The 27,537-nt window shown below is 37.0% G+C and overlaps 1 protein-coding gene across 1 annotated transcript in view; it reads left to right on the forward strand.

Moving 5' to 3' along the window:
• Nucleotides 1-15,621: 15,621 nt before the first annotated feature.
• MTO1 (mitochondrial tRNA translation optimization 1) overlaps nucleotides 15,622-27,537 on the forward strand; it is a 36,168-nt gene continuing 24,252 nt past the window's right edge. The window contains exons 1-6 of the mRNA XM_044673884.1: nucleotides 15,622-16,201; nucleotides 19,125-19,324; nucleotides 20,908-21,025; nucleotides 22,540-22,829; nucleotides 23,531-23,643; nucleotides 26,718-26,908. Coding sequence (XP_044529819.1) covers nucleotides 15,994-16,201; nucleotides 19,125-19,324; nucleotides 20,908-21,025; nucleotides 22,540-22,829; nucleotides 23,531-23,643; nucleotides 26,718-26,908 — 1,120 coding nt within the window. The 5' untranslated portion in view covers nucleotides 15,622-15,993. The remainder of the gene's footprint in view (nucleotides 16,202-19,124; nucleotides 19,325-20,907; nucleotides 21,026-22,539; nucleotides 22,830-23,530; nucleotides 23,644-26,717; nucleotides 26,909-27,537) is intronic.

Genomic DNA, 27,537 nt, shown 5'->3' on the forward strand with positions numbered 1-27,537 from the left:
CGCCCGAGCTCTCCGCGGCTCTCTCCTCAGCGGTCTCAGAAGTAAAGAAAAGCTCAAGGAAGAGGCGGCGTGGGATAAAGAGTGGGGGAAGAGGCAGGCAGGAGGTGGGGATCAAGGGAGGTGGAATTCTAAGGAAACGAAACTTACTAATCAGGCGGGAAGTTTGCCGCCACAAAAACTAGATTGAAGTGAAACTCCCAGTTCTAAGGTTCCCTCTTTGGTCCAGTTAACTGGGACAAGGTAAAATAGTTCAATGTATTAACTTATGCAATAAACTTTATAACTTTTTACAGCTCAAAAAAAATCCTTTTAGTATGCAATATATCCTTTGGGTGAAATCACTTACTTTGTACAATTTGCAATTGGCAAGATTTCAATACATTTTTACATCATAAAACTACACTTTATCATGATGTATATGAAGTGCACCTTTGATCCCAAGAGTTCATTTTTCCAAGTCTACTACAGATTATAGTCAAAAGATTTTTTTAAATTGTTTATTAATAGAATGTATCCACAAGTGTCCTAGCCCCTCCCCACCCCATCACATCACAGAAGGTATTCTTGGAGAGACCAGCATGCTTATGCAAATTAAGTCTTTTCTTCTATCTTTCAGGTCACTCTCTGAAGGCAACATTCATAATTTATTCTTCCAATATTAACTATGTAGCTGTATATGATGTTCCCTTGATTCTACTCATTTAGCTGTTCATTATCCCTCATAGTTAATTCCAAGTTTTTTTACTTGGCCTGATCATCATTTCTCATAACATAGTAGTGTTCCATCAAAAGCAAATACCACAACTTGTTTGGGTATTCCCAATTAATGGGCATCCCCTCAATTTCCAGTTCTTTGCCACCACAAAGAGAGCTGCTATGAATATTTTCGAACATGTAGGTTCTTTTCCTTTTTCCCTGATCTCCTTGGGAAACAGACCCAGCAACAGTATTGCTGGATCTAAGGATACACATATATTTGTAACTTTCTGAGTATAATTCCAAACTGTTTTCCAAAATGGTTGGATCAATTCACAGCTCCATCAACAGCATATTAGTGTCCCCTCCAATATTTGTCATTCTAACCTTTGACTTTTTCTCTTAAAATACATTTTTATCAATATCTCTTGGTTTTCATGTCTCCTAGATTCCCCCTTGTATCCTTCCCTCTGCCCCTCTCAGAGTTATCCCTTATAACAGTTTAAAAAAAATAATCAAAATTGATCAATAATTTTAAAAAAAACTGAAATTATATTCAATGTTCCACCCCCACCCCCACCTCTGTAAAAGAGGCAGAGAGGGCAGTGTCTTTTCATCTCTTCTTTGTATATGGGAAAGGAGAATCTCACATATAGGGAAGCTCATATATAGCAAGGATTGTCCTTGTGTGTGGCCTAAAGGAAGGAAAGGCAGAAAAGATGTCTCCAGCTTTCTCCTCCCTTGCCCTTCTCCAAGGAGACTTTCACTCCTGCCAGAAGGGAAGCAAGAGGTTGGCAGAGGCTATTCTGCTTTCCTCAAAGACAATGGGTATACCAAATTAGAATTATAACCATCTGTTCCCTTAAATATTTACAGGATATGATTGAGTTCCATCTAACTTCTGAATATTTGTCAGTTGTGGGGGGGAGCTCTATATCTAAACTTGACCCCTTTCTTGCCAGAGTGTATAGCAAAATAAAAAATAATTTATTCACATCAATCAGTAGCAAAACAGAAATCAGAGAAGGTATATTTAGGAGAATATATACCAGACAATACAGAGTAATTGGGAGAGAAGTAATTCTTCTCAACAAAGAGCTTGTTCTTGATCTCACCCAAGAAAGAACTTACTGAAGTCTTTAGTGTAGCAAGCTGGGATAAGAACATGATAGATACTGCCAGCTCCTCTCATGTCTTCCCAGAGTATTTTTTTCTTTTCAGCACCTGAAATAAGATTGTCCTCTTCAGTCTTTTCTATTGAAGCCCAAAGTCAGAAGCATCCCTACTTGATGCTTGAAGAGATTTGTCCTCCCAAAGTCCCCAAAGGCATTGGTTGAGAACTGAAGCTTTCTTGCCTATCCAACTCTGTCCTGCCTGTAATGAAGGGCACGGCATTCATCTCCTACAAGAGAAGAAAATCCCATACCAGTGGGCCTTGAGACAGTGGTTACACTTGGGTCCAAACTTGTTTAGTATAAATTTCAGTGCCCATAAGTTTTCAATCCAGTTTAAATAAGATGAAATTCATTGAGTGCCAAATTGCTGAGAATAGCTAAATCTTTCACAGTTGATCATGTTTTCCTGGTTCTGCTTATTTCATCTGACATCAGTTCATGTGGGTCTTTCAGTTTTTTTCTGAAATCATCCTGTTTATCTTTTCTTATAGTACAATAGTATTCTATCACCATCCTATGTCACAATTTGTTCAGTCATTCCCCAATTGATGGACATCCTTCACTTTCAGAAAAAGCTGGAAAGACATGAATTGATGCATAGTGAAATAAGCAGAACCAGGAAAACATTGTATATAGTAACAGTATTATTGTATGATAATCAACTATAAAAGAATTAAATACTCTCAGTAATACAATGATCCAGGACAATTCTGAAGGATTTATGGCAAAGAGTGCTACTCGCCTCCAGAGGAAAAACTGTATTATATGTAATTGGGAAAATAAAATATCTTTTAAAAAGAAATTTGATGCAAAGGGAATATGTACATAATTTTTCTATCAATGGGAAGAAATCAATCTAAACTTGTGTTGCTTCAGTAGTCAAACCTTGCCTTAATATAGAAGATGTTTTAAAATTTTTTCTTCTTTCCTATCCAAGTTTAAGTTTTTGTACTTTTTTGGCAAAATATCTTCTGGGCCAGCACTCCGAAAGTAATTGTTTCCTTCCAGAAAAGAAGGTAGTGAAATTCAATGGAAAGTTCAATTGGGATTTGGAGACCAAGAAGTTTGTTTTGAATTTTGACTGTCTCTTACATGGGATGGGAGGAGACTTTGAGTGAATCATCTAGGCTCTCTAGGCCTCAGTTTCCTCATTTGTAAAATTAGAAGTCTGAATTAGATGAATTATAAGATCTCTTCCAATTCTAAACTGTGTTTCTATGAAAAGTTCCTATGTCAGCATTTATCATTAGCTCCTTCAGAAATCAACTACTATAATGTGATCATCTAAAATTTCCTGGTCACTTTTTAAAAAATAAATCTTTATTGATATCTTTTGTTTGTACATCACCTATATTTCTCAAGGTATCCTCTTTCTTGAGAGTCATCCATTATAATTATAGTTTTACAATCTATTTCCTCCTTAAGCTCCTTTAGTTTCTCCTTTAAAAATCTCAATGCTATACTATTTGGTGCATATATGTTTAGTACTGATTATTACTTCATTGTTTATAGTACCTTTTATTCTATTTATTTTTAAACCCTTACCTTCTGTCTTGGAACCAATACTATGTATTGGTTCTAAGGCAGAAGAGTGGTAAGGGCTAGGCAATGGGGGTTAAGTGACTTGCCCAGGGTCATACAGCTGGGAAGAGTCTGAGGCCAGATTTGAACCTAAGACCTCCCATCTTTAGGCCCATGTTCTCTATTTCTTGCTTGGTCTCTAGGCCTGGCTCTCAATCCACTGAGCTGCCCAGCTGCCCCCTCTAGTACCTTTAGCAAGATGTAATTACCAAATCAATTTTTGCTTTAGCTTTGACCAAGATCATAATTGCTACTCCTGCTTTTTTTTACTTTAAATGATGAGTAATAAATTCTATTCCAGACTTTTACCTTTACTCTGTGTGTCACACTGCCTCAAATGTGTTTCTTATGAACAACATATAGCAGGATTCTGGTTTTAATCCACTCTGCTATCTGCTTCTATTTTATGGGGGAGTTTATCCTATTCACCTTCACAGTTCTTATTGAATGACCATTTTTTCCACTGAAAGAATATACTGAGTTCTGCTGGATAGATGACTCTGGGTTGTAAATTGTTTTTTTCAATGAGATATTTCATGTTTTCTTCTGCTTTTTTACTATTTTGATTTTGTTTTATTGTATCGATGTCTCATTAAACCATTGGCTTCTAGTTGCTCAATTCTAATTTTTAAGACTTGATTTTCCTCCATCAACTTTTGAGCCTCCTTTTTCATTTCTTCTTGCATTGCTTTCATTTCTCTTCCCCATTTTTCCTCTGTCTCTCTTAATTATTTTTTGAAGTCCTTTTTAAGCTCTTCCAAAATCTGTGTCAAATTCATATTTTTCTTTTGGACTTTGTGTATGTTAGCTTTGCTTTCACTATCCCCTTCTGTGTCTGTACCTTGCTCTTTATCTCCATAAAAATTCTCTATAGTTAGGAATTTTTGTTTTTGTTTTCATCGTCTGCTCATTTTTCCAATCTTTTTATAGGTAGGATCTGGTACTGACTAAGAAATAGAAGAGTGGATCAATGGAAAACACCAGGGGTAAATAACCTCAGCAATATTGTGTTCAATAAATCCAAAGATTCCAGCTTTTAGGATAAGAACCTACTATTTGATAAAAACTGCTGGGAAAATTGGAAAACAGTACAGCAAAAATTAGGTTTATCTCACCTATCTCACAATATCTCACAATATCTCATACCCTATACCAAGATAAGTTCAAAATGAGTATATGATTTAAACATAAAGAGTAATATCATAAGTTAATTAGGTGAACATGGAATAGTTTACCTGTCAGATCTATGGGGAAAGAAAGAATTTAAGACCAAGCAAGAAATAGAGAACATGGGCCTAAAGATGGGAGGTCCTAGGTTCAAATATGACCTTAGAGACTTCCTAGCTGTGTGATCCTGGGCAAGTCACTTAACCTCCATTGCCTAGTCCTTACCATTCTTCTGGCTTAGAACCAATACATAGTATCAGTTCTAACATGGAAGGTAACTGTTTAAAAAAAAAGAAATAGAGAACATTACAAGATATAAAATGAACAATTTTGATTATATTAAATTAAAAAGGTTTTATACAAATAAAACCAAACCAATGCAACCAAAATTAGAAGGGAAGCAACAAACTAGAAAAATATTTTTATAACAAACTTCTTTGACAAAGGTCTAATTTCTCAAATATACAAAGAACTAAGTCAAATTTATAAGAAATCAAATCATTCCCCAATTAATAAATGGTCAACTGATATGAATAGGCAATTTTTAGATGAAGAAATCAAAACTATTAATAATCATATGAAAAAAATGTTCTAAATCCCTCCTGATTAGAGAAATGCAAATCAAAACAACTCTGAGGTACCACCTCACACCTAGCAGAGTGACCAATATAATAGTAAAGGAAAATAATAAATGTAGTAGGGGGATGGGACACTAATGCATTGCTGGTGAAGTTGTGAATTGATCCAACCATTCTAGAAAACAATTTGGAATATGCCCAAAGGCCTTTAAAAGAATGCATGTCCTTTGATCCAGCAATACCACTACTAGGTTTGTATCCCAAAGAGATTAAAAAAAAAAGTGGGGAATGGGCCTGTTTGTACAAATATATTTATAGTTGTACTTTTTGTGATGGCAAAAAAATTGAAAAATATGGGGCTATCCCTCAATTGGGAAATGGCTGAACAAATTGTAGTATATGATGGTGATAGAATACTATTACGCTATAAGGAATGATGAACTGCTTGATTTCTGTAAGAACCAGAAAGATTTACATGAACTGATATGGACTGAAATAAGTAGAACCAGGAGAACATTATACACAGTAACTGAAAGATTGTGGGATGATCAAATGTGATTAACTCTGCTACTAAAAGCAATGCATTGATCCAGGACATCTCTGAGGGAGTTATGAGAAATAATGCTACCCACATCTAGGGAAAGAACTATGGGAGTAGAAATCCAGAAGAAATCATACTAGTTATCACTTGTTTACATGGGTATATGATTTGGGGTTTTGGTTTTTAAAAATTACTCATTACAAAAATGAATGACATGGAAATAGGGTTTGAATGATAATATATGTATAACCCAGTGAAATTGCTTTGTCAGTTCTGGGAGTAGGGAGGGAAAAGAGGAGACAAGAATTATGTAACCATGGAAAAAGTTAAAAAATAAACCGTGTATCTCCGGGGGGGAAGGAGGGGGACTGAAAGAAAAAACCCTTACCTTCCATCTTACAGTTAGTACTGTGAATTAGTTCCAAGGCAGAAGAGCAGTAAGGTTAGGCAAGATTTGAACCCTAGACATCTTGTCTCTAGGCCTGGCTTTCTATCTACTGAGCCACCCAGCTGCCCCCTACCCATCTCTCCTAAAATTAGAGGCCAGAAGAGTCCAAAATGACTGCAGAACCCAAAGAAACTGAAGAGATTCAAAGAGACTAAAAAGTCCCTCCTCTGTCTCACTCTCTAGAATTCCACCCCACTCCTTACACAAGTCCAGAGCATTGCTCTCCACCAATGAAGAAAGAATCCCATATTAAGGGGCTTTGAGATTTGAGTTACAAGTGTATTAAGGAGAAAAGAATGATCAGTTGTACCAAAGGGTACATAAAGGTCATGAAGGATGAGAATTGAAAAAAAGTCCATTAGATTCAGCAATTAATTAATCATTGAGTGTTGGAAGCAGTAGTTTCTACTGAATGATGAGATTGGAAGCTGGACTGCCACAGTGATTCCCAAAGTGGGTGCCACCGCCCCCTGGTGGGTGCTGCAGCTATCCAGGAGGGTGGTGATGGCCACAGGTATTAAAGTTTTAAAAAATTAATTTCCAGGGGACTAAGTAGTATTTTTTCTGGAAAGGGGGAGATAGGCCAAAAAAGATGGGGAACCACTGGTAAAAGTAAGAGGAGAGAAAGTGGCAGCACTAATAGTAGATCATTTTTCTCTAGGATTTTAAACATGAAAAGGAAGATTATATGGGATGATAGCTAGTAAGGAGTGACAGATCAAAATTAAGCATTTTAAGGATCTGGGAGATGTTGATATTTTTGAAGACAACAGAAAAGCAGCCTAAAGTAGGGAGGAAAGAAGGGGCAATCTGCTGGATTGGATGGAATGATATCACCTGTGCAGGAAATAAAGTTTACCTTAGCAAGGAGAAGGGCAACCTCTTTGTATAAGACAAAGTGAAGAATCTATATGATCCTGAGCAAGTCACTTAACTTCATTTCCCTAACTAACCCTTGCCTTTCTGTCTTAAGAGTTGTTACAAATACAGAAAGTAGGGGTTACAACAACAAAAAGAAGACAAAGTGAATAAGAGAGTGGAAGAAGGCATCTGAATGATCTGAAGAGGAAAGAAGTTCTCAGCTGAGAGGGTGCAGAGTGGTGAGCCATGAGATATTTAAGGAAAGAGAAAAATGGTCTGGAAAAACAGATCGATTAGGGAGCTATAGAAGAATGACCTTGCTAAAATTAAGTTTTAAGTGAGATTATGTAATTTGTACATTGTGCGTATAATTTATAGATTATATAATTTGAAGTGTTCTGGCACCTGCAGAGTTTGGCGATTGTTTCAAGCTTCATAATACAAGAGAGAAGCAGCAGATTAATGGTAAGTAATCCAAGGCTGAGGTTTGGCAAAGCATATTTGGTGATCTTAGTGAAGAAAGTTGAACTAGTTTCCTAGCAGTCAAAATGAGGAATAGGAAGTCACCGTGAGGATAAAGAATAGAATTATAAATTAGAGATAAAAATAAAATGGTAAATTATTCTGATCAGATAAAGGAATTTGAGGCTCTATGAACACAGAAGTAGAACATTTGTGAGTGATGGCAGGACAAAGGATATGACCATCTCTGCACATAGTTGAAGTGGAGTAGAATAGGTGATAGGGGCTGAGTCATTTAAGGAACTAGGAAGTTAGGGTTTTTGAAATGATATTGATACATATGTTGAAGTCCCCTAGTAGTAGGACAGTAGAAGTTGGAGAAGAAAGACTGTGAGCCAGGAACTAAATTCATTGGGGAAGCAAGGAGAATTTCCTGAGGGTCAGTAGATAACAGCTATCAGAAACTTGGGAGGGTGATAAACGTGGATTGAATGAACTTCAAAATAGGAAGGTTTACTAAGTGGCAGTGGAAGAGGGAAAATCAGAAGGTAACAAAGGTAACAAGGAGTATTCTGATTCCCGCATCACAACCAATGAGTGAATAAAAGTGCAGCCAGTATTGGAAAGAGTGGCCAAGGATGCAGTGTCTTTAAGAGGGAGCTGCATCTCAGTGAATGCAAGATGGAAAGAGTGAAAAAAGGAAACAATTTAAGATTTTTGCATCTATGTTCACTAAGGAGACTGGTCTGTAGTTTTCTTTCTCTGTTTTTGATCTATCTGGCTTTGGGATCAATACCATATTTGTGTCATAAAAGGAGTTTCGTAGAACTCCTTCTTTGCTTATTGTGTCAAATAATTTGTATAGTATTGGAATTAGTTGTTCTTTGAAGGTTTGATAGAATTCACTTGTGAATCCATCTGGTCCTGGGGATTTTTTCTCGAGGAGTTCTTTAATGGCTTGTCCAATTTCTTTTTCTGATATGGGATTATTTAAGTATTCTATTTCTTCTGATGTTAATCCAGGCAATTTATATTTTTGTAAATATTCATTCATATCACCTAGATTGCTATATTTATTGCCATATAATTGGGCAAAATAGTTTTTAATGATTGCCTTGATTTCCTCTTCATTAGAGATGAGGTCTCCCTTTTCATCTTTGATACTGATAATTTGGTTTTCTTATTTCCTTTTTTTAATTAGGGGGCAGCTGGGTGGTTCAGTGGATTGAGAGCCAGGCCCAGAGTTAATTAGATTGACCAGTACTTTGTCAATTTTATTTATTTTTTCAAAGTAACAGCTTCTAGTCTTATTTATTAATTCAATAGTTCTTTTACTTTCGATTTTGTTGATTTCCCCTTTGATTTTTTTTTTAAAACCCTTACCTTCCGTCTTGGAGTCAATATTGTGTATTGGCTCCAAGGCAGAAGAGTGGTAAGGGCTAGGCAATGGGGGTCAAGTGACTTGCCCAGGGTCACACAGCTGGCCCTTTGATTTTTTATAATGTCTAATTTAGTAATAAAAAACTGGGGATTTCTAATTTGTTCCTTTTCTAGTTTTTTGATTTGCATGCCCAGTTCATTGATCTTTGCCCTCTCTAATTTGTTAATATATGCACTCAATGATATAAATTTCCCTCTGAGTACTGCTTTAGCTGCATCCCACAGACTTTGGTAGGATGTCTCATCATTGTCATTCTCTTCAATGAAATTATTAATTGTTTCTATGATTTGTTCTTTAACTAACTGGTTTGGGAGAATCATGTTATTAGTTTTCGATTTGCCTGTCCATGTGCCCTTACTGATTATTATTTTTATTGCTTTATGATCTGAAAAGGTAACATTTATTATTTCTGCACTTTTGCATTTTTTTTGCCATGTTTCTATGCCCTAGTACATGGTCAATCTTTGTGAATGTATGATGTGCAGCTGAAAAGAAGGTGTATTCCTTTTTGTCCCTATTTATTTTTCTCCATATATCTATTAAATCTAATTTTTCTAGGTTTTCATTCACCTCTCTTATCTCTTTCTTATTTATTTTTTGGTTTGATTTATTTAGATCCAAAAGAGGAATATTTAGATCTCCCACTAGTATAGTTTTACTATCTGTTTCCTCCTTCAGCTCTGCCATTTTTCCTTTAGAAATCCGGAAGCTATACCATTTGGTGCATACATGTTGAGTACTGTTATTTCCTCATTATCTATACTGCCTTTTATCAGGATGTAATTACCTTCCCTATCTCTTTTAATCAGATCTATTTTTACTTTGGCTTTCATCAGAAATCATGATTGCCACTCCTGCCTGTATGCACATGTATGCACCAAATGCTATAGCATCCAGATTTCTAAAGGAGAAACTGGCAGAGCTCAAGGAGGAAACAGACAGTAAAACTATACTAGTGGGAGATCTAAATATTCCTCTTTCGGATCTAGATAAATCAAGCCAAAAAATAAATAAGAAAGAGATAAGAGAGGTGAATGAAATCCTAGAAAAATTAGAGTTAATAGATAGATGGAGAAAAATAAATAGGGACAAAAAGGAATACACATTCTTTTCAGCTGCACATTATACATTCACAAAGATTGACCATGTACTAGGGCAGGGGTCGGAAACTTTTTTGGCCGTGAGAGCCATAAACGCCACATTTTTTAAAATGTAATTTCGTGAGAGCCATACAGTGCTCACAGTGCTCACAGTGTGCTCTCCTGTAACAGTGCATGCTCCTGTAACAGCGCCTGAAAAAAAATTGACTTTGTGGCTCCTGCAGAAAGAGCCATACCTAGCCCTCAAAAGAGCCAGATATGGCTCAAGAGCCATACGTTGCCGACCCCTGTACTAGGGCATAGAAACATGGCAAACAAATGCAAAAGAGCAGAAATAATAAATGTAACCTTTTCAGATCATAAAGCAATAAAAAATAATAATCAGTAAGGGCACATGGACAGGCAAATTGAAAACTAATAACATGATTCTCCCAAACCAGTTAGTTAAAGAACAAGTCATAGAAACAATTAATAATTTCATTGAAGAAAGTGACAATGATAAGACATCCTACCAAATTCTGGGGGATGCAGCTAAAGCAGTACTCAGAGGGAAATTTATATCATTGAGTGCATATATTAACAAATTAGAGAGGGCAAAGATCAATGAACTGGGCATGCAAATCAAAAAACCAAAAAGGGAACAAGTTAGAAATCCCCAGTTTTTTATTACTAAATTAGACATTATTAAAATCAAAGGAGAAATCAACAAAATTGAAAGTAAAAGAACTATTGAATTAATAAATAAGACTAGAAGCTAGTACTTTGAAAAACAAATAAAATTGACAAAGTTCAATCTAATTTAAAAAAGGAAATAAGAAAACCAAATTATCAGTATCAAAGATGAAAAGGGAGACCTCACCTCTAATAAAGAGGAAATCAAGGCAATCATTAAAAACTATTTTGCCCAATAATATGGCAATAAATTTAGCAATCTAGGTGATATGAATGAATATTTACAAAAAAATAAATTGCCTAGATTAACATCAGAAGAAAGAGAATACTTAAATAATCCCGTATCAGAGAAAGAAATTGAACAAGCCATCAAAGAACTCCCTAAGAAAAAATCCCCAAGACCAGATGGATTCACAAGTGAATTCTATCAAACCTTCAAAGAACAACTAATTCCAATACTATACAAACTATTTGACATAATAAGCAAAGAAGGAGTTCTACCAAACTCCTTTTATGACACAAATATGGTACTGATCCCAAAGCCAGGTAGATTAAAAACAGAGAAAGAAAACTACAGACTAATCTCCTTAATGAACATAGATGCAAAAATCTTAAACAGAATACTATCAAAAAGACTCCAGCAAGTGATCACAAAGGTTATTCATTATGATCAGGTGGGATTTATACCAGGAATGTAAAGATGGTTCAACATTAGGAAAACCATCCACATAATTGACCATATCAACAAGCAAACCAACAAAAATCATATGATTATCTCAACAGATGCTGAAAAAGCCTTTGACAAAATACAACACCCATTCCTATTGAAAACACTAGAAAGTATAGGAATAGAAGGGCCTTTCCTAAAAATAATAAATGGTATATATCTAAAACCATCAACAATCATCATCTGCAATGGGGATAAATTAGAAGTATTCCCAATAAGATCAGGAGTGAAACAAGGATGCCCATTGTCACCTCTATTATTTAACATTGTACTGGAAACACTAGCAGTAGCAATTAGAGAAGAAAAAGAAATTGAAGGTATTAAAATAGGCAATGAGGAGACCAAGCTATCTCTCTTTGCAGATGATATGATGGTCTACTTAAAAAATCCTAGAGAATCAACTAAAAAGTTAGTGGAAATAATCAACAACTTTAGCAAAGTTGCAGGATACAAAATAAATGCACATAAATCATCAGCATTTCTATATATTTCCAACACATCGCAGCAGGAAGAGTTAGAAAGAGAAATTCCAATTAAAATCACCCTAGACAATATAAAATACTTAGTAATCTATCTGCCAAGACAAACACAGGAATTATACAAACACAATTACAAAACCCTTTCCACATAATTAAAACGATCTAAAGAACTGGAAAAACATTGAGTGCTGATGGGTTGGACAAGCTAACATAATAAAAATGACCACCCTACCCAAATTAATTTACCTATTTAGTGCTATACCTATCAAACTACCAAAAAACTTTTTTACTGAATTAGAAAAAACTCTAACAAAGTTCATTTGGAAGAACAAAAGACCAAGAATATCAAGAGAAATAATGAAAAAAATATGAAGGAAGGGGGTCAGTACCAGATCTTAAACTGTACTACAAAGCAGTAGTCATCAAAACAATATGGTACTGGGGGCAGCTGGGTAGCTCAGTGGAGTGAGAGTCAGGCCTAGAGACAGGAGGTCCTAGGTTCAAACCCGGCCTCAGCCACTTCCCAGCTGTGTGACCCTGGACAAGTCACTTGACCCCCATTGCCCACCCTTACCAATCTTCCACCTATGAGACAATACACCAAAGTACACGGGTTAAAAAAAAAAACAAAAAAAAAAACAATATGGTACTGGTGAAGAGACAGAAGGGAGGATCAGTGGAATAAACTAGGGGTAAGCAACCTCAGCAAGACAGTCTTCAATAAACCTAAAGAACCCAGCTTTTGGGACAAAAACTCACTATTTGACAAAAACTACTGGGAAAATTGGAAAACAATATGGGAGAGACTGGGCCTAGATCAACATCTCACACCCTATACCAAGATAAACTCAGAATGGGCAAATGACTTGAATATAAAGAAGGAAACTATAGGTAAATTGGGTGAGCACAGAATAGTATACTTGTCAGATCTATGGGAAGGGAAAGATTTTAAAACCAAGCAAGAGTTAGAAAAAATCACAATATGTAAAATAAATAATTTTGACTACATTAAACTAAAAAGTTTTTGTACAAACAAAACCAATTCAGACAAAATTAGAAGGGAAGCAACAAATTGGGAAAAAAATCTTTATAACAAAAAACTCAGACAAAAGTCTAATTACTCAAATATACAAGGAGCTAAATCAATGTACAAAAAAATCAAGCCATCCCCCAATCAATAAATGGGCAAAGGACATGAATAGGCAATTCTCGGATAAAGAAATCAAAACTATCAATAAGCACATGAGAAAGTGTTCTAAATCTGTAATAATTAGAGAAATGCAAATCAAAACAACTCTGAGGTATCACCTCACACCTAGCAGATTGGCTAAAATGACAACAAGGGAGAGTAATGAATGTTGGAGGGGATGTGGTGAAATTGGGACACTAATCCATTGCTGGTGGAGTTGTGAATTGATCCAACCATTCTGGATGGCAATTTGGAACTATGCTCAAAGGGCTTTAAAAGACTATCTGCCTTTTGATCCAGCCATAGCACTGCTTGGATTATACCCCAAAGAGATAAAAAGGAAAAAGACTTGTATAAAAATATTTATAGCCACGATCTTTGTGGTGGCAAAAAATTGGAAAATGAGAGAATGTCCTTCGATTGGGGAATGGCTGAACAAATTGTGGTATCTTTTGGTGATGGAATATTATTATACTCAAAGGAATAATGAACTGGAGGTGTTCCATGTGAACTGGAATGACCTCCAGGAATTGATGCAGAGTGAAAGGAGCAGAACATTATACACAGAGACTAATACACTGTGATACAATCGAACATAATGGACTTCTCTACTAGCAGCAATGCAAGGATCCAGAGCAAGGCTAAGGGACTTACAGGAAAGAAAACTAGCCACATTCAGAGGAAGAACTGTGGGAGGAGAAACACAGAAGAAAAACAACTGCTCGAACTCATGGGCTGATGGGGATATTATTGGGGATGTAGACACTAAAGGATAACTCTAGTCCAACTATCAATAATATGGAATTAGGTCCTGATCAATGATACATGTAAAACCCAGTAGAAGTGTGCATCGGCTAAGGGGGACTAGGGTATTTTGGGGGAGATGCCCAGTATAGAATATTACAGATCCAGTACATAAAATGGGTAACTGATCAATCTGCATTTCATGCTTCACTAATGCTGAAACTACAGGTTTTGCAGTTGATGTTTAACAGTACTAACTGGTGAGAAATACAAGATTTTAGAGTATGAGGGTCTTGTTCCTATTACTGTCCCTCACTGCCTGCTGTCTGCTACCATCACACACATTGACTTTTCTTGGTATACAGTGTGAGATGTTGGTCTATCCTCAGACTTTGCCATAGCAGTTTCTAATTTTTTCAACAGTTTTTATCAAATACTGAGTGGTTGTCCCAAAAACTTGGATCTTTTGATTTATCAAGAATTAAATTACTGTGGTCATTTATCACTACATATTGTGTACCTAATCTATTCCAGTGATCCACCACTCTATTTTAGTGTATTTTCTTACTTTGAAAATAAGCCTAATTTTAGTCCATACATATTTGCACTTTAAAAATATTACAATTATTGAGGCCAACATATTTTCCACAACTATAGAAACCAGAGGACCTAAAAATCACAGGAAAAAAAATGTGGTTTTTAAAAAATCACTTTACTTAGAATTTTTTGTTAGTTATGAAATTCTAGACTACAGACTTCAAATTCTAACTCCTAATTTTTTTGCTGACATTCTCCATAGAAATAGTTAAGTAGAACTTCTTTTTCTATAAACTCAACACATATGAATAGAGGCTTAAGGAACTGGCAAGAGGAAAAATAAAGGCAGAAAAACATGTAAAATAAAAAAGAATGTAATTATGCTGTGCTAAATTGCCATTTTCCTAAGCAGTGTAAAATCTCATGGCAGTTCCCTCAATCATGCTCATTTTGGATCTGAGAAGTGTTATTGTGAGTTATTACTTTTTCCCAAATATTAGCTTCTGCATGAATCTTTGTAACAAGCCATATCATTAGTACTTCTTTGTTTCATTAATGCTATTTAGTTATTTATTAATAATGGCCCCAAAGTACAAGAATAATAATGCTGATAGTTCTGATAAGCCTAAAAAAGTGTCATAAAGGGCATAGGTATGTTCATATAAGTAATTCTTATGAATTATGGATAATTTTCAACTTATGTAAAAGAGCTTAAAATGTGTTGGTCACTTATAACAAGGTCCAATTGTACGTGATTCTAAAGCAAATTCACAATTAAAAAAAAAATAACTCAATTAGGCCCACTCAGTAAGTTTCTATTTCCTAGAAACCCCAATTCTGCAGAAGAGTTTGACTTTCAAGTGACGAGATGAGGAACTAAAATTGATTGTATTCCAGTAGATACTTCTAGTAGCATGTAAGTCTTTGAGGGCAGGGAGCTTTGTATACCCTGCCTTGGCTCCTAAAAGAGTATATGGCAGGTAGTAGATATTAAATATTTGCTATTGACTGACTCATAGGAAGTTAACTAGGGCAAAAGGAATGAGAGTAGTCTGGGGAAAATACAATAGAGAAGGGAAGGGGAGGGCGTTTTAACATCTCTTACAAGGATTTAGAAATTTAGATATGTAATTACCAAAACCAAACCAAAACAAAAAACACAACTAATGACAATATAGAGCCCAGCAAGAGTTCTTTTTAAATCCATAATTGAAGGAAATGCTACATTTCGGTTTAAGGTCTGAGAAAAATAACGGTGTTGGGTTTTGTTTTATTTTTTTCTATACAAGTTTATCTGCTGATGTGCTAACGAAAAACCCGCACTGAGACATGGGAAAGCGGGAGTGGTCGTGTGGGAATTAGCTTAGAGGCACATGCTCATGCCCGCCTCCTCCACTTTTCCAGACCAAGGCGTAGAGGGCCACTGAAGGCGTAGGGGCGGGTCCAAGGCTAGACAGAGGCGTGCTGCGTCATGACGCCAGAAAGATGGCGGCCCCCTGCAGCCTCCGGTTACTACCTGGTCGCTGTTGAGTTTCAGCACCATTGGTATCCCAGGCACAGCGTTTGGCAGCGGCGTTCTCTGCCCAGCTCTCACCATGTTCCCCTTCGGCCGCTGGTGCCACAGGGTTGCGGCTCGCCTCAGCAAACAGCCCCCGGCGCCGGCCCGCTCCTGCGGAGGCAACGCTGTGCCGCACTACGACGTGGTGGTCATTGGCGGGGGGCACGCAGGGACAGAGGCGGCGGCGGCCGCTGCTCGCTGTGGCTCCCGGACTCTTTTGCTTACGCACCGTGTGGATACCATCGGTGAGAGCTGCTGCTGGGGTCGGAATCGGGGCCGGGAAGGAAGAATGAGCCCTGAGTGCGCCTGCGTCCTCCGACCCGCCGAAGCCCCGGAAACGCCTCCAGCGGCTTCGGAGAAGGTGTTGGGGAGGGGCTTCAAATTGGGGGGAAAGGACCACAGGAAATTAGATCAGTTGCAAAATTAGTTTTCTTGCAGAATAACTGCTGTCCTTTGACATCTTGAGGAAAAGGGAAGGAAATCAACCATTTTCTGTTTAAGCTTAACATCTCAGGCCCTCATTTCCCTCGTGTGTAAAATGAGAGGATTGAATGAGATGATTTTTGCAGCCTTTAAATTGGGGATTCTTTACCATTTTGTGTCCTGCACCTCATTAGCGATCTGGCATAGCCATGAAATCCTTCTCAAAATGTTTTTAGACACATAAATATGCAAGGTGAAAAAGGAACTCTCCTTATATTGATGAAAAACTTATGAGAATTTTTTTTACAAACAAGTTCAAGCATCCCAAGTTAAGAACTCCTGTTAGTGATCCAAAGGCCTTCCTGAGGTGCCCTCCCTAACCCCAGAGTAGAAAGTTTTGATTTCTCTAGTCATTGATAATTCTTCAGACATCTAATCTGCACTTACACTAATAATTCTCATTTTTATTATAGTTGGAATATTGATGTTGTAGTTATTTGCACTTGAGTACAGAACTGTCTTGTTTCAAGTTGTATCCTACTGCCTAGCACAATTTTTTTTAAACCCTTACCTTCCGTCCTAGAATCAATACTGTGTATTGGTTCTAAGGCAGAAGAGTGGTAAGGGCTAGGCAACACACAGCTAGGAAGTGTCTGAGGCCAGATTTGAACCTAGAATCCCACCCTCCCCCATCTCTAGACCTGGCTCTCAATCCACTGAGCCACCCAGCTGCCCCTTAGCACAATTCTTTATGCACAGTTGTCTTTTTTTTTTAATAAATATTTGCTAAATTGGATTTTGTGAAATCCTTCTAGAGATGTAAAGTTGCAATTTCTATCCTTGATGTTGAATCTTTATGTTGTACTTAGCATATACCTGAGTTAGAATAAGAACATAACTTGCAAAGAAAGAGAGACTTGGATGTCCCAAGAAAAAGCAGCTAAAATAGAGAAAAATAATGTATGAAACTCCATGAAAATATCCAGGAATCAAACAGTTGACTGTTTGACTAGTTGTACCCTAACATCATCACTATTTAGGCCTGAAGAATCAATTTAAGATCTTGGTTCAATTTCTTTTGATAGAATAAATCATAAAAATCTAGGAATAGCAAATTTAATATTGAATCAGTAGTATGATGTGGCTGCCAGAGAACATAATAACATCCTGGACTGCTTAAAGAAAGAAATAACTTTTAAGAACAGAGAACTAATTGTACTTCTATGTTCTGCTCTGCTCAAACTACATCTGAAGTGATATATTCACTTCACTAATAAGCTGAGGAATATCTAGAGGAAGGCAGTTAAGTTATTGAAGAGCCTCCATTTCATGTCATGTGAGTTTCAGTTGAAGGAACTAGAGGCATTAAGCCTCTAGAAGATAAAATTGGGGAGAGGGAAATGAGGAAGGGGAAAAGATAACAGTGTTCACATATTTGAAGACTTTTGGAAAAAGTATTAGACTTGTTCTTTTTGACCCAGAGTAGAACAGTGAGCAGTGAGGAAGTTGCAAAGAGGAAGTTTTAGGCAAAAAAATGTCTAACAATTAGAGCTGTCCAAAAGTTGAATAAGCTGCCTAGGAAGTAGTAGGTTCCTCATTGGAGATTTTCAAGCTAAAAAAGAATACTGGGTATATTATAGTGAGGATTCTTTTTTCAGTATGAGTTAAATTGGATGGAAGTTATCATTTGTATTGATTGCTGGATCTTCAAAAAGAATTGGGTTTTCCCCCTTTCTCTCCTGGGATTTGTTTTTTAATGTGTCCATTCCCATTACTACCCATTTCCCCTTGACTTGCCCATTCTTACTGGATAGTATTTACTGTTTAATGCCCAGGCATTGCCAGCAGCAGCCAAAGGAACCCGAAATTGTCTCAGAGTTGTCATTGAGAAAATCATTGTAGCAGATGTCATACAAGTATTCTGGATGGGGCATCCTGGTCAAGCTATATTGACTTAGGAAAAACAGAAATAAGAAAACTGGAGGACAGAGGAACTTATGTTCATAGACAGGGCTAAGTCCCAGACAATTGGGGTAGTTCAGAGACCCTCTCAGGTTCTTGGATAGAACACCATTTGGATGTCTTATAGGAAAATGTCTTTTTCATGATTGGACCAATTATGAATTATCAATGCTAATATCTTTTCTTCCTTCTTTTGATCTCAAATATTGCATTAGTTTGAAAAGTTGAGTAAGTAACTTGAATTGTTACTATATAATTATATATGAATTAGGGTTATAATACAGTGGAAAGAGCTTTGGGCCTGGGTTTAAATCCTACCTCTGAAACTTAACAGTTATTTTATCTGAGGCAAGTCATTTGCTCTCTCAGGGCCCTCAGTTTCCTTATCTCCAAAGTAAGGGGCTAGAATCCATTAGATGACCTCATGAGGTCCCTTTCTATTCTAAATATATCAACTTGGGTGATCCCTAGAATTATAAGAATTGTTAAGAATTCATTATCAATTATTCCTGTAAGGCTCAATGTGTTCATTTGTTTTGCTCTACTGCTTACTTATTATAAGGAAGGTTTGGGGGTTGGGGTAGTTTCCTCCTGGAAATCTGGGAATTGGCAATAATGTTAAAAAGAAGGGAATATCAGTAAACAAGAACAAGAAAAAATTTGGCTAAATATGAGGAAAAGTGTTTAGTTTTTAGTATGTTGTTGATCAGATTTTCATTTTCATCTGATGATGATGATTACAAAAGTAATCTGTTGTTTTGTTTTTGTATGTTCTTCCCTCAGGTCAGATGTCATGCAATCCCTCCTTTGGAGGCATTGGGAAAGGGCATTTAATGAGGGAAGTGGATGCCTTGGATGGCCTGTGTTCTCGGATCTGTGATCAGTCTGGCATACATTATAAAGTGCTGAACCGGAGTAAGGGACCAGCAGTATGGGGTCTCCGTGCTCAGATTGATAGGAAACTTTATAAGCAGAAGATGCAGGTAAGAATTAAATAAGACTATTTGACACTGTTGACCACTTTCTGCATTCCTGGATGCTCTTTCTCTCCTCTATGTCTGTGTGGCACTGCTCTCTTTTTCTTTCTTCTCTTTGTTCTTCTCTTAATTGTCTCCTCAGTCTCCTTTGATAGTGTACCATCCATAGCACCCCTCCCTAATTGTGGGTGTACCCCTGCACTGTGGCTTGGCACTCTTCTGTTCTTGTTGTAGTTTCACACTTTTTTATCTCATCAGCTACTGTAGTTTTAATTAACGTTACTATGAATATGGCTCCTAAACCAAAATACCCAGTCCTCATTTCTTTCCTGAGTCCCAATAATACATCTCCAACTGCCCCTTGGTTATTTCAGACTGGATGTCCCTTAGGCATCACAAATTCAATGTGTATAAAACTGAACTTGTCATCTTTCCTCTCAGCCCTCCCTTTCAAACTGTCCTATTTCTGTCAAGGGCACTCTCATCCTTCCAGTCAGCTGAGCTCTTGACTCTCCTTTGAATCATAGATCCATACAGTTGCCAAATCTTAAGGTCTCTACCTCCTCGGTATCTGTAACATCCATCCTCTTCTCTCTGCTCACATGGCCATCTCTCTAGTTCCAGCCCTTACCATCTCTTACTTGGACTTTGGATTAGCCTTCTAATGGGTCTGTCTGCCTGAAGTCTCTCCCTTCTCCAATTTATCTTCCATGAATCTTTGAAATTGTGAAGTGCAATGGAGTGAGGGAGTTCACTGAAGTGTCATTCCCCTATTCAGTAAACTCCAAAAGCTACCACTCATTAAATCAAGAATAAAATATGTAATCCTTTGATTTAGATTTCAAGGCCCTTTACTACCTCCCCCCAACCAGTCTTTCCAACCTTATCATACTTTACTCCCCTTTCTGTACTTTATTGTCTAGTCAAACTGACTTCACATTTCTCTGTCTTTGCACTGGCTGTCCCTCATTCCTGGAATATGCTCTCACCTCTCTTCTGCTTCGAGAATCCCTTATTCCTCAAAAGCTCTGGTCAAGTGACACTTTTTACATGAAGACTTTCCTCCTTGCGCAGAGCAGTTAGTGGAACCCCCTCCCCCCCCAAATTCCACAGGTATATTTTGTATTTATTTTGTATAGCCTTGTTTATGTATGTGATGTCATCTTGACAAAATGTTAGCACCTTGAGGTCAGGTATTTCTTTTGTCTTTATATCCCTAGTGCTCATTGGTCTAATAAATGACTTTTTCTTTTTAAATTCTTACTTTCTGTCTCGTATTGATTCCAAGGCAGAATAGAAGTGAGAGTTAGAAATTGGGGTTATGTGACTTGCCCAGGATCACACAGCTAGGAAGGATTTGAGGCCAAATTTGAACCCAGAACCTTATCTCTAAGCCTGGCTCTCAATCTGCTGAGCTACCACTGAGCTAGCTGCTCCCTAATAAATGCTTATTGAGTAATTTTTTGTATCCTGCAACTTTACTAAAGTTATTTGCTTATTAATAAAAGAAAAATGAAACTGTGGGACTCATTAGTTGGTGAGGTAACAATTTGACTAAAATTTCTCAACCACTTCTACTCTGTTGGTAGGAGGAAATTTTGACTACACCTCTGCTAACTGTTCAAGAGTCAGCTGTGGAAGATCTTCTTCTTATGGAACCAGACTTAGACCACCCTGGAAAATGTCGTGTCAGTGGTGTTGTGTTAGGTATGTATAGGATGTAAGATACATTGCAGAAATCCTGCTTCCGTTGGTCCAGGTCTCTTGAAAGGATGATGGCGTTGGCGTATTGAGATGAATGAGAAGAGCCAGAGTTTCTGTCAGTCATCACAGAGACTGTTCTGCTCTGCTTGCTCTGAATTTATTTTTTATACGTTTAAGATTACACATATGATCATACTTTTTTTCCTTGTAGATAATGGATTAAGTCATACATTAACTTTTACTAAATTACAAAATCATTTGATTGATATTCCATAATTTTCTTTGATTACACAAAAGATGTAAAGCCCTACAGGAAATGTTCTCATCATGGGGTAGGTAGGCTAGAAATTATTCTTCCACCCATCCATGAGGTACAAAACATGCGCCAACCAGTTACACAACTAATCAGACTTCAAAAGATACAATTACCATAACCTGGTCCAAATATTATTCCAGTAACAGCCTTTCATTTTTCAATATTTTTCAAAAGTAATTTTGACATGTTCTTTAGACTATGGGATTAATGGAACAGTCCAGTGTATTGGGACATATCAGCCTTCTCTTGGAAGGCAAACTCTGTATTTCATCCATTGTCCTTACTGTGTTAACATTCCAGATCAGAGATCAGGGAGGCTCAGAAGCAGTCTTGGCCTGCAAACCTCTATACCTGGGAGTGAAAAATCCAGGTGCAGTTGTGTTGAGATTTTAATATCTTTAGCTCACTATTTGCTGGTTTGTTATGAGGTGATTTTTTTAGGGGAATGTCTGTATTATTAAAAGTAAAGGTGGGACTTTCCTGGGAATCTGTAGGGGGCCTGTAAAGGCTCTAGTAACAGCTTTACTATTCTTCTGTATTTCCCTTGGGCTGAATAGGGATATTGATCACATTAATTCCAATAATAAGGGGTGTTATTAAGAGAGGAGTCACACAGGGGAGTCTGAGTGGGTATTTTCCATCCTTCTTGAGGCTGCTTTGCAGATCACAGGGTCACACCTACAACCGTGTTAGACAGTGTGGACTTGATGGCTCCTGGCAATACATGATAATGTGTATTTTTGTTGTTGTTTGGTTTATTCTTAAAGGAAAGTTAGATTATTTAGATGCATTCAGTTCTAGCTTCTAGCACAGGGCTTTTAACCTTTTCTGTGTCGTGGACTCTTTTGGAAGTCTAGTAAAGCCTATGGGCCTTTCTCAGAATAATCTCTTTAAGCAATTTAAGGAAGTGCTACACTTTATTTAGATGTTAGTAGATATAAATTTTTTTCCCCATCCAAGTTCACAGACCCTCTGAAATCTGACCATGGAAACCTTGCGTGTCTGTAGAAGGCAATTTTGGACTTGATTGACAAAATAAAGTCCAACTTACAAATTTAGTACCTGTCTCATTTCTAGAGTTTAAAATTCATTAAAAAGTGGTCAGCATTGAGTTTAGTTCTTTGTAATAACTGACACAAAGACATGATAATGTCCTTTTTTTCTCCCTTTCTTTTTCTTTTCCTTTTTTTTAATCATCCAGAGGATGGAAGCAGAGTGCATGCTGAAAGTGTTATCCTAACTACAGGCACATTTCTGAGAGGAATGATGCTAATTGGATTGGAATCATATCCAGCAGGGCGTCTAGGAGATCGACCTTCTATTGGCCTGGCTCAGACTTTGGAAAAATTGGGGTTTGTTGTGGGGAGGTTGAAGACAGGGACACCACCCCGAATTGCCAAAGATTCTATTAATTTTAGCATCCTGAATAAGCAGATGCCTGACAACCCATCTGTACCATTCAGCTTTCTCAATGAAGCAGTTTGGATTAGGGTAAGATTTTCAAAACTTATGAGAATGATTGGATTGCATTAGAAACTTTTGTGGAAGTCTTGTCAGTTAACATGAAAGGAAGTAATTTCATGTTTGTTTAATATCAGTCCAAATTTCTACACCTTTAGATTCATACAATAAGTCTTTTTTTTTTAAACCCTTACCTTCTGTCTTGGAGCCTTTATAGGCTCCAAGGCAGAAGAGTGGTAAGGGTTAGGCAATGGGGATTAAGTGACTTGCCCAGGGTCTCACAGCTAAGAAGTATCTGAGGTCAGATTTGAACCCAGGACCTCCTGTCTCTGGGTCTGACTCTCAATCCACTGAGCCACTCAGCTGCCCCCATGGTAAGTCTTTAAAAGGATGTGTTTAATTAAAAAAAAATTTAGTCCCATGTGTCTTAAAATTCTTTTATTTACCCATAGCTTTCCTCATCATTTCAATTTTATTTTTAATTATATTGTATGAGAACTTAAAGATGTAGGCTGTAGTTTCTGATCGTGATTCCAAATATTAATTGATTTTGGATCAGCTACTTTTTCTTTAAAATTAAAAAAAGGAATTATGAAATTAATAATTTTATTTTTCATGGATTTTAATATCAAGAAAAAGCTTTTATATATCATCTTATAATTCATGATTTGATTAAAGGAAAAACTAAAGATTCAGAGTAATTTTGTAACAAATCTAATGGGTTTTTTTAGCCAGAAGACCAACTGCCATGTTATTTAACACACACCAACTCAAGAGTTGATCAGATTGTTAAAGAGACCATTCATCTTAATACGCATGTAAAGGAAACTACCAAAGGACCCCGGTAAGGAAGAACTGTTCTGAGAATGTGCTGAATAATGAATTTTTTTTAATTACATAACTTCAGAGTTGAAAGGGACCTCCCTCAGCAGTCACACAGCCCAGCCTATACCCCAAAAAGAATCCTCTCCTTAACATACCCAGCAAGTGAAAAACTGGCTTTTGATTGAAGACCTCCAATGACAGGGAACTTACTGCTTCACAGAATCAGTCATTCCAATTTTAGATAGACCTAATGGTTAGGAAGCTTAGCTTATCCTGACATACCTAAATTTGTTTTTTTTAAACTTACTAGTTCTGCCCTCTAAAATCAAAAAGAGCAAATCTAATCCTTCTAGTCATTCAACAGGTATTTATATTAAATACCTGCCATGTGTCAGGAACTGTGCTAAACAGCAGAGGATTTTTTTTTTAAAGCAAAAGACAGTCCTTTGCCCTCAAGTATTTTACAGTCTACTGGGGGAGACAATAAACAAATATGTAGAAAAAAGCTACAAATAAGATAAGAAATAATTAAACAAGGAAAGGCACTAGAATTAAGGGAGATTGGAAAAAACTGGATGAAATTTTAGTTGAGACTTGAAGTAAGCCAGGAGAAGGAAGGAGAGCATTTCAGGAATGAAAGACAACCAGATAAAATGTCCCAAGCTTAGAGATGTAGTATCTTGTTCAGGGGAACTGCAAGGAAGCCAGTGTCCCTAGATTAAAGGATCCAGTGGGTAATAAGGTGTAAGAAGACTAAAGGGGGAGAATGGCAAGGTGGCTGGAGGAAGGTTACAAAGGACTTCAAATGCCAAACAGAATTTTGTATTTGATTCTAGAGGTGATAAGGAGTTTGTTGAGTGGGGAGACATTGTTGGACCATGTCTTCCACATGGTAGCCCTTCATATACTTAAAGGGCTTATTATCATGTCTCTGCCTTCTCTACTCTCCATCCTTGTCTTCTCTTTTCTAGGATAAACACACCTAGTTTTCTTTCATCTAGTCCTAATGTGGCTTATAGTTGAGCCCCTTCACCATCCCAAGTATCCTCCAATTTTTCAGTATGGTGCCCAGAAGTAAACACAATGTTCCAAATATGATTTGACTAAGCCAGAGTGCAATTGAATTATTTCCTCCTTATTCCTAGAAATTATGCCTGTCTTTAATGTTTCATATTCTTTTGGTTGCACTATTGCACTGTTAAATTATTTTTAACTTTCAATTACACTAAAACTTTTAGATCTTGCTTTTGAAACAGACCAATTCTATATTGTATGTGTGAAGGTAATTTTTTAAAACCAAGTATAATGTTGAATTTATTACATATTTTAAATGAAAAGTAAAATGTATATAATTGATTGATATCTATAGTTCGATGTACATTCCTCTTTTTCTATTCTGCTACATATATAGAAATGCTCCTTTTACCTTGGGTTTGTTATGGTCAAATTTTTTAAAATTATTCTGAGTAAAAAAAACTTAATGTAATCCTTTTCATCATCTTTTAAAACTCAACTTGACAGTTTAGCCTCTCAATATAATAACAATAGCTAGCATTTACAAAGTACTTTGAGATTTGCATAGTGTTTTACATGTTATTTCACTTAGTCTTCACAATAGCTGTATTAGGTAGTTACTATTATAATCCCCATTTTAAAGATGAGGAAATTGAGAACAAACACATTAAGAGATTTTCTCAGGGCCACAGGGCTAGCAAGTATCTGGAGCAGAATTTAAACTTGTGTTCAAATTGACTCCAAATCTAGCACTCTATCCACTGAGTCCCCTATCTGCCCTAGTATCTTTTTGGAGCCTGACTTTATCATCCTTTTTTTTTAAAATTTTTAAAAAACTCTTACCTTCTGTCTTGGAAACAATACATAGTATTGTTTCCAAGGCAGAAGAGGGGTAAGGGCTAGGCAGTGGGGGTAAAGTGACTTGCCCAGGGTCACACAACTAGGAAGTATCTGTGGCCAGATTTGAACCTAGGACCTCCTGTCTCTAAGGCCTGGCTCTCAATCCACTGAGCTACCCAGCTGCCCCCTTGTCATCCATTTTTTTTAAACCTTTAACTTCTGTGTATTGGCTCCTAGGTGGAAGAGTGGTAAGGGTGGGCAATGGGGGTCAAGTGACTTGCCCAGGGTCACATAGCTGGGAAATGTCTGAGGCCAGATTTGAACCTAGGACCTCCCGTCTCTAGGCCTGGCTCTCAATCCACTGAGCTACCCAGCTGCCCCCCCTTGTCATCCATTTTTAATGCCCCCTCCTAGATTTCTGTTAGCTTAAAATTTGATAAGCTTGCCATCTATTCCTTTCCATGTCAGTAATAAAAATGTTATCTAGTCCAGGACCAAGACCAATGCCTTTGAGTCATTTTATTACAAAGTTCCTTCCAATTTGACATTGAAGCATTAAAGAGATCTCTTTGAATTCAGCCATTCAACCAGTTCTCAATCTTTATAAGGATGCCATTGTCTAGTTTTTCCATCTTGCGAGACTTTTTTCTGATCCTCACACATGATTCTGTCTCTGGGTTTTTGCAATACCTATCCCCTATGCCTGGAATATAGGATGGTCCAGAGAGACTTGCAACAGAAAGAACAATTAGGAGGCTATTACAATAATTTAGACAGCCTGAGAGACTTGTCAAATCTAGATAAACTATGTCTTTATAATATTCCTATGATCTAATAGGTTAGTAACCCTCTCTAAAAAAGGAAGTAAAATTAATCTGGCCTGACCTATTCTAAATGAAGCTGTACTAGCTTTTGGATTGCTTTTTCCAGGTACCAGATGTTTAACTCCCAAGTTATTGAAAAAAGAATTTTTAAGAAACCCTTACCTTCCATCTTAAAATCATTATTGTATATTGGTTCTAAGGCAGAAGAGTAGTAAGGACTAGGCAATGGGAGTTCGGTGACTTGCCCAGGGTCATACAAGCTAGAAAGTATCTGAGACCAGATTTGAATCCTGGACCTCCCATCTCTAGGTCTGGCTCTTAATCCATTGATCTACCTAGCTGCTCCCATTAGATTTTTTAATGTTATTTTTATCTTTGATTTTTCCTTCATTTGTTTCAAATTTTCTATTAATAGATATTGTCCTTCAATTGAGTCAAAGGTTTTGCGTTTTCCAAACCGTATACATCAAGTTTGGTTGGAACCAGAAGGAATGGATTCTGATCTCATCTATCCACAAGGACTTTCTATGACACTACCACCTAATGTTCAAGAACAACTGATCACATCTATCAGAGGCTTGGAGAAAGCCAAGATTGTACAGCCAGGTAATAGGTTATATCTGTCCTTCCATGTAAGTTCATTACTACTTTATCTTATAGTGAATCAGTCAACAAGCATTTATTAGGTATCCATTATCTGCTGGCCACTGGATATTTGCAAGTATTAAGAATGAAACAATCCCTATTCTCAAGGAATTTTAACAGGGAAGACAACAAATACACATCTAAGTATCTGCAGAAAAAATAAATAAAATACAAGGTAATTTGGAATGGGAAAATAAAAGCCCTAGGGGTTAGGGTGGTAGATCAGAAAAGGCTTTATGTAGAAGATGATAATTTGAGTTGTGTATTGAATGAAAAGAGGGATCCTCTGAGGAGGGAATAAATTCTAGGTATAGGGGACAGTTATTACAAAAACCCAGAGACAGAATCATGTGTGAGGATCAGAAAAAAGGAATGATGTACACAGTGAGGCTACAAGTTTAAGTTGGCATAAGGTTTGAAAAAAAAACCTTTAAAAGCCAAATTAAGGAGTTCATATTTTATCCTAGAGGTAATAGGGAGCCAATTTCCCTCACTCTTTTTGAGTGAGGGAAACTACATGGAAGAAAATCATTTAATAGTATTGTGTAGGATGGTCCAGAGAGACTTGCAACAGAAAGACCAATTAGGAG

This window comes from Gracilinanus agilis, chromosome 4, assembly GCF_016433145.1.
Source record: "Gracilinanus agilis isolate LMUSP501 chromosome 4, AgileGrace, whole genome shotgun sequence".
Classification (NCBI taxonomy): domain Eukaryota; kingdom Metazoa; phylum Chordata; class Mammalia; order Didelphimorphia; family Didelphidae; genus Gracilinanus; species Gracilinanus agilis.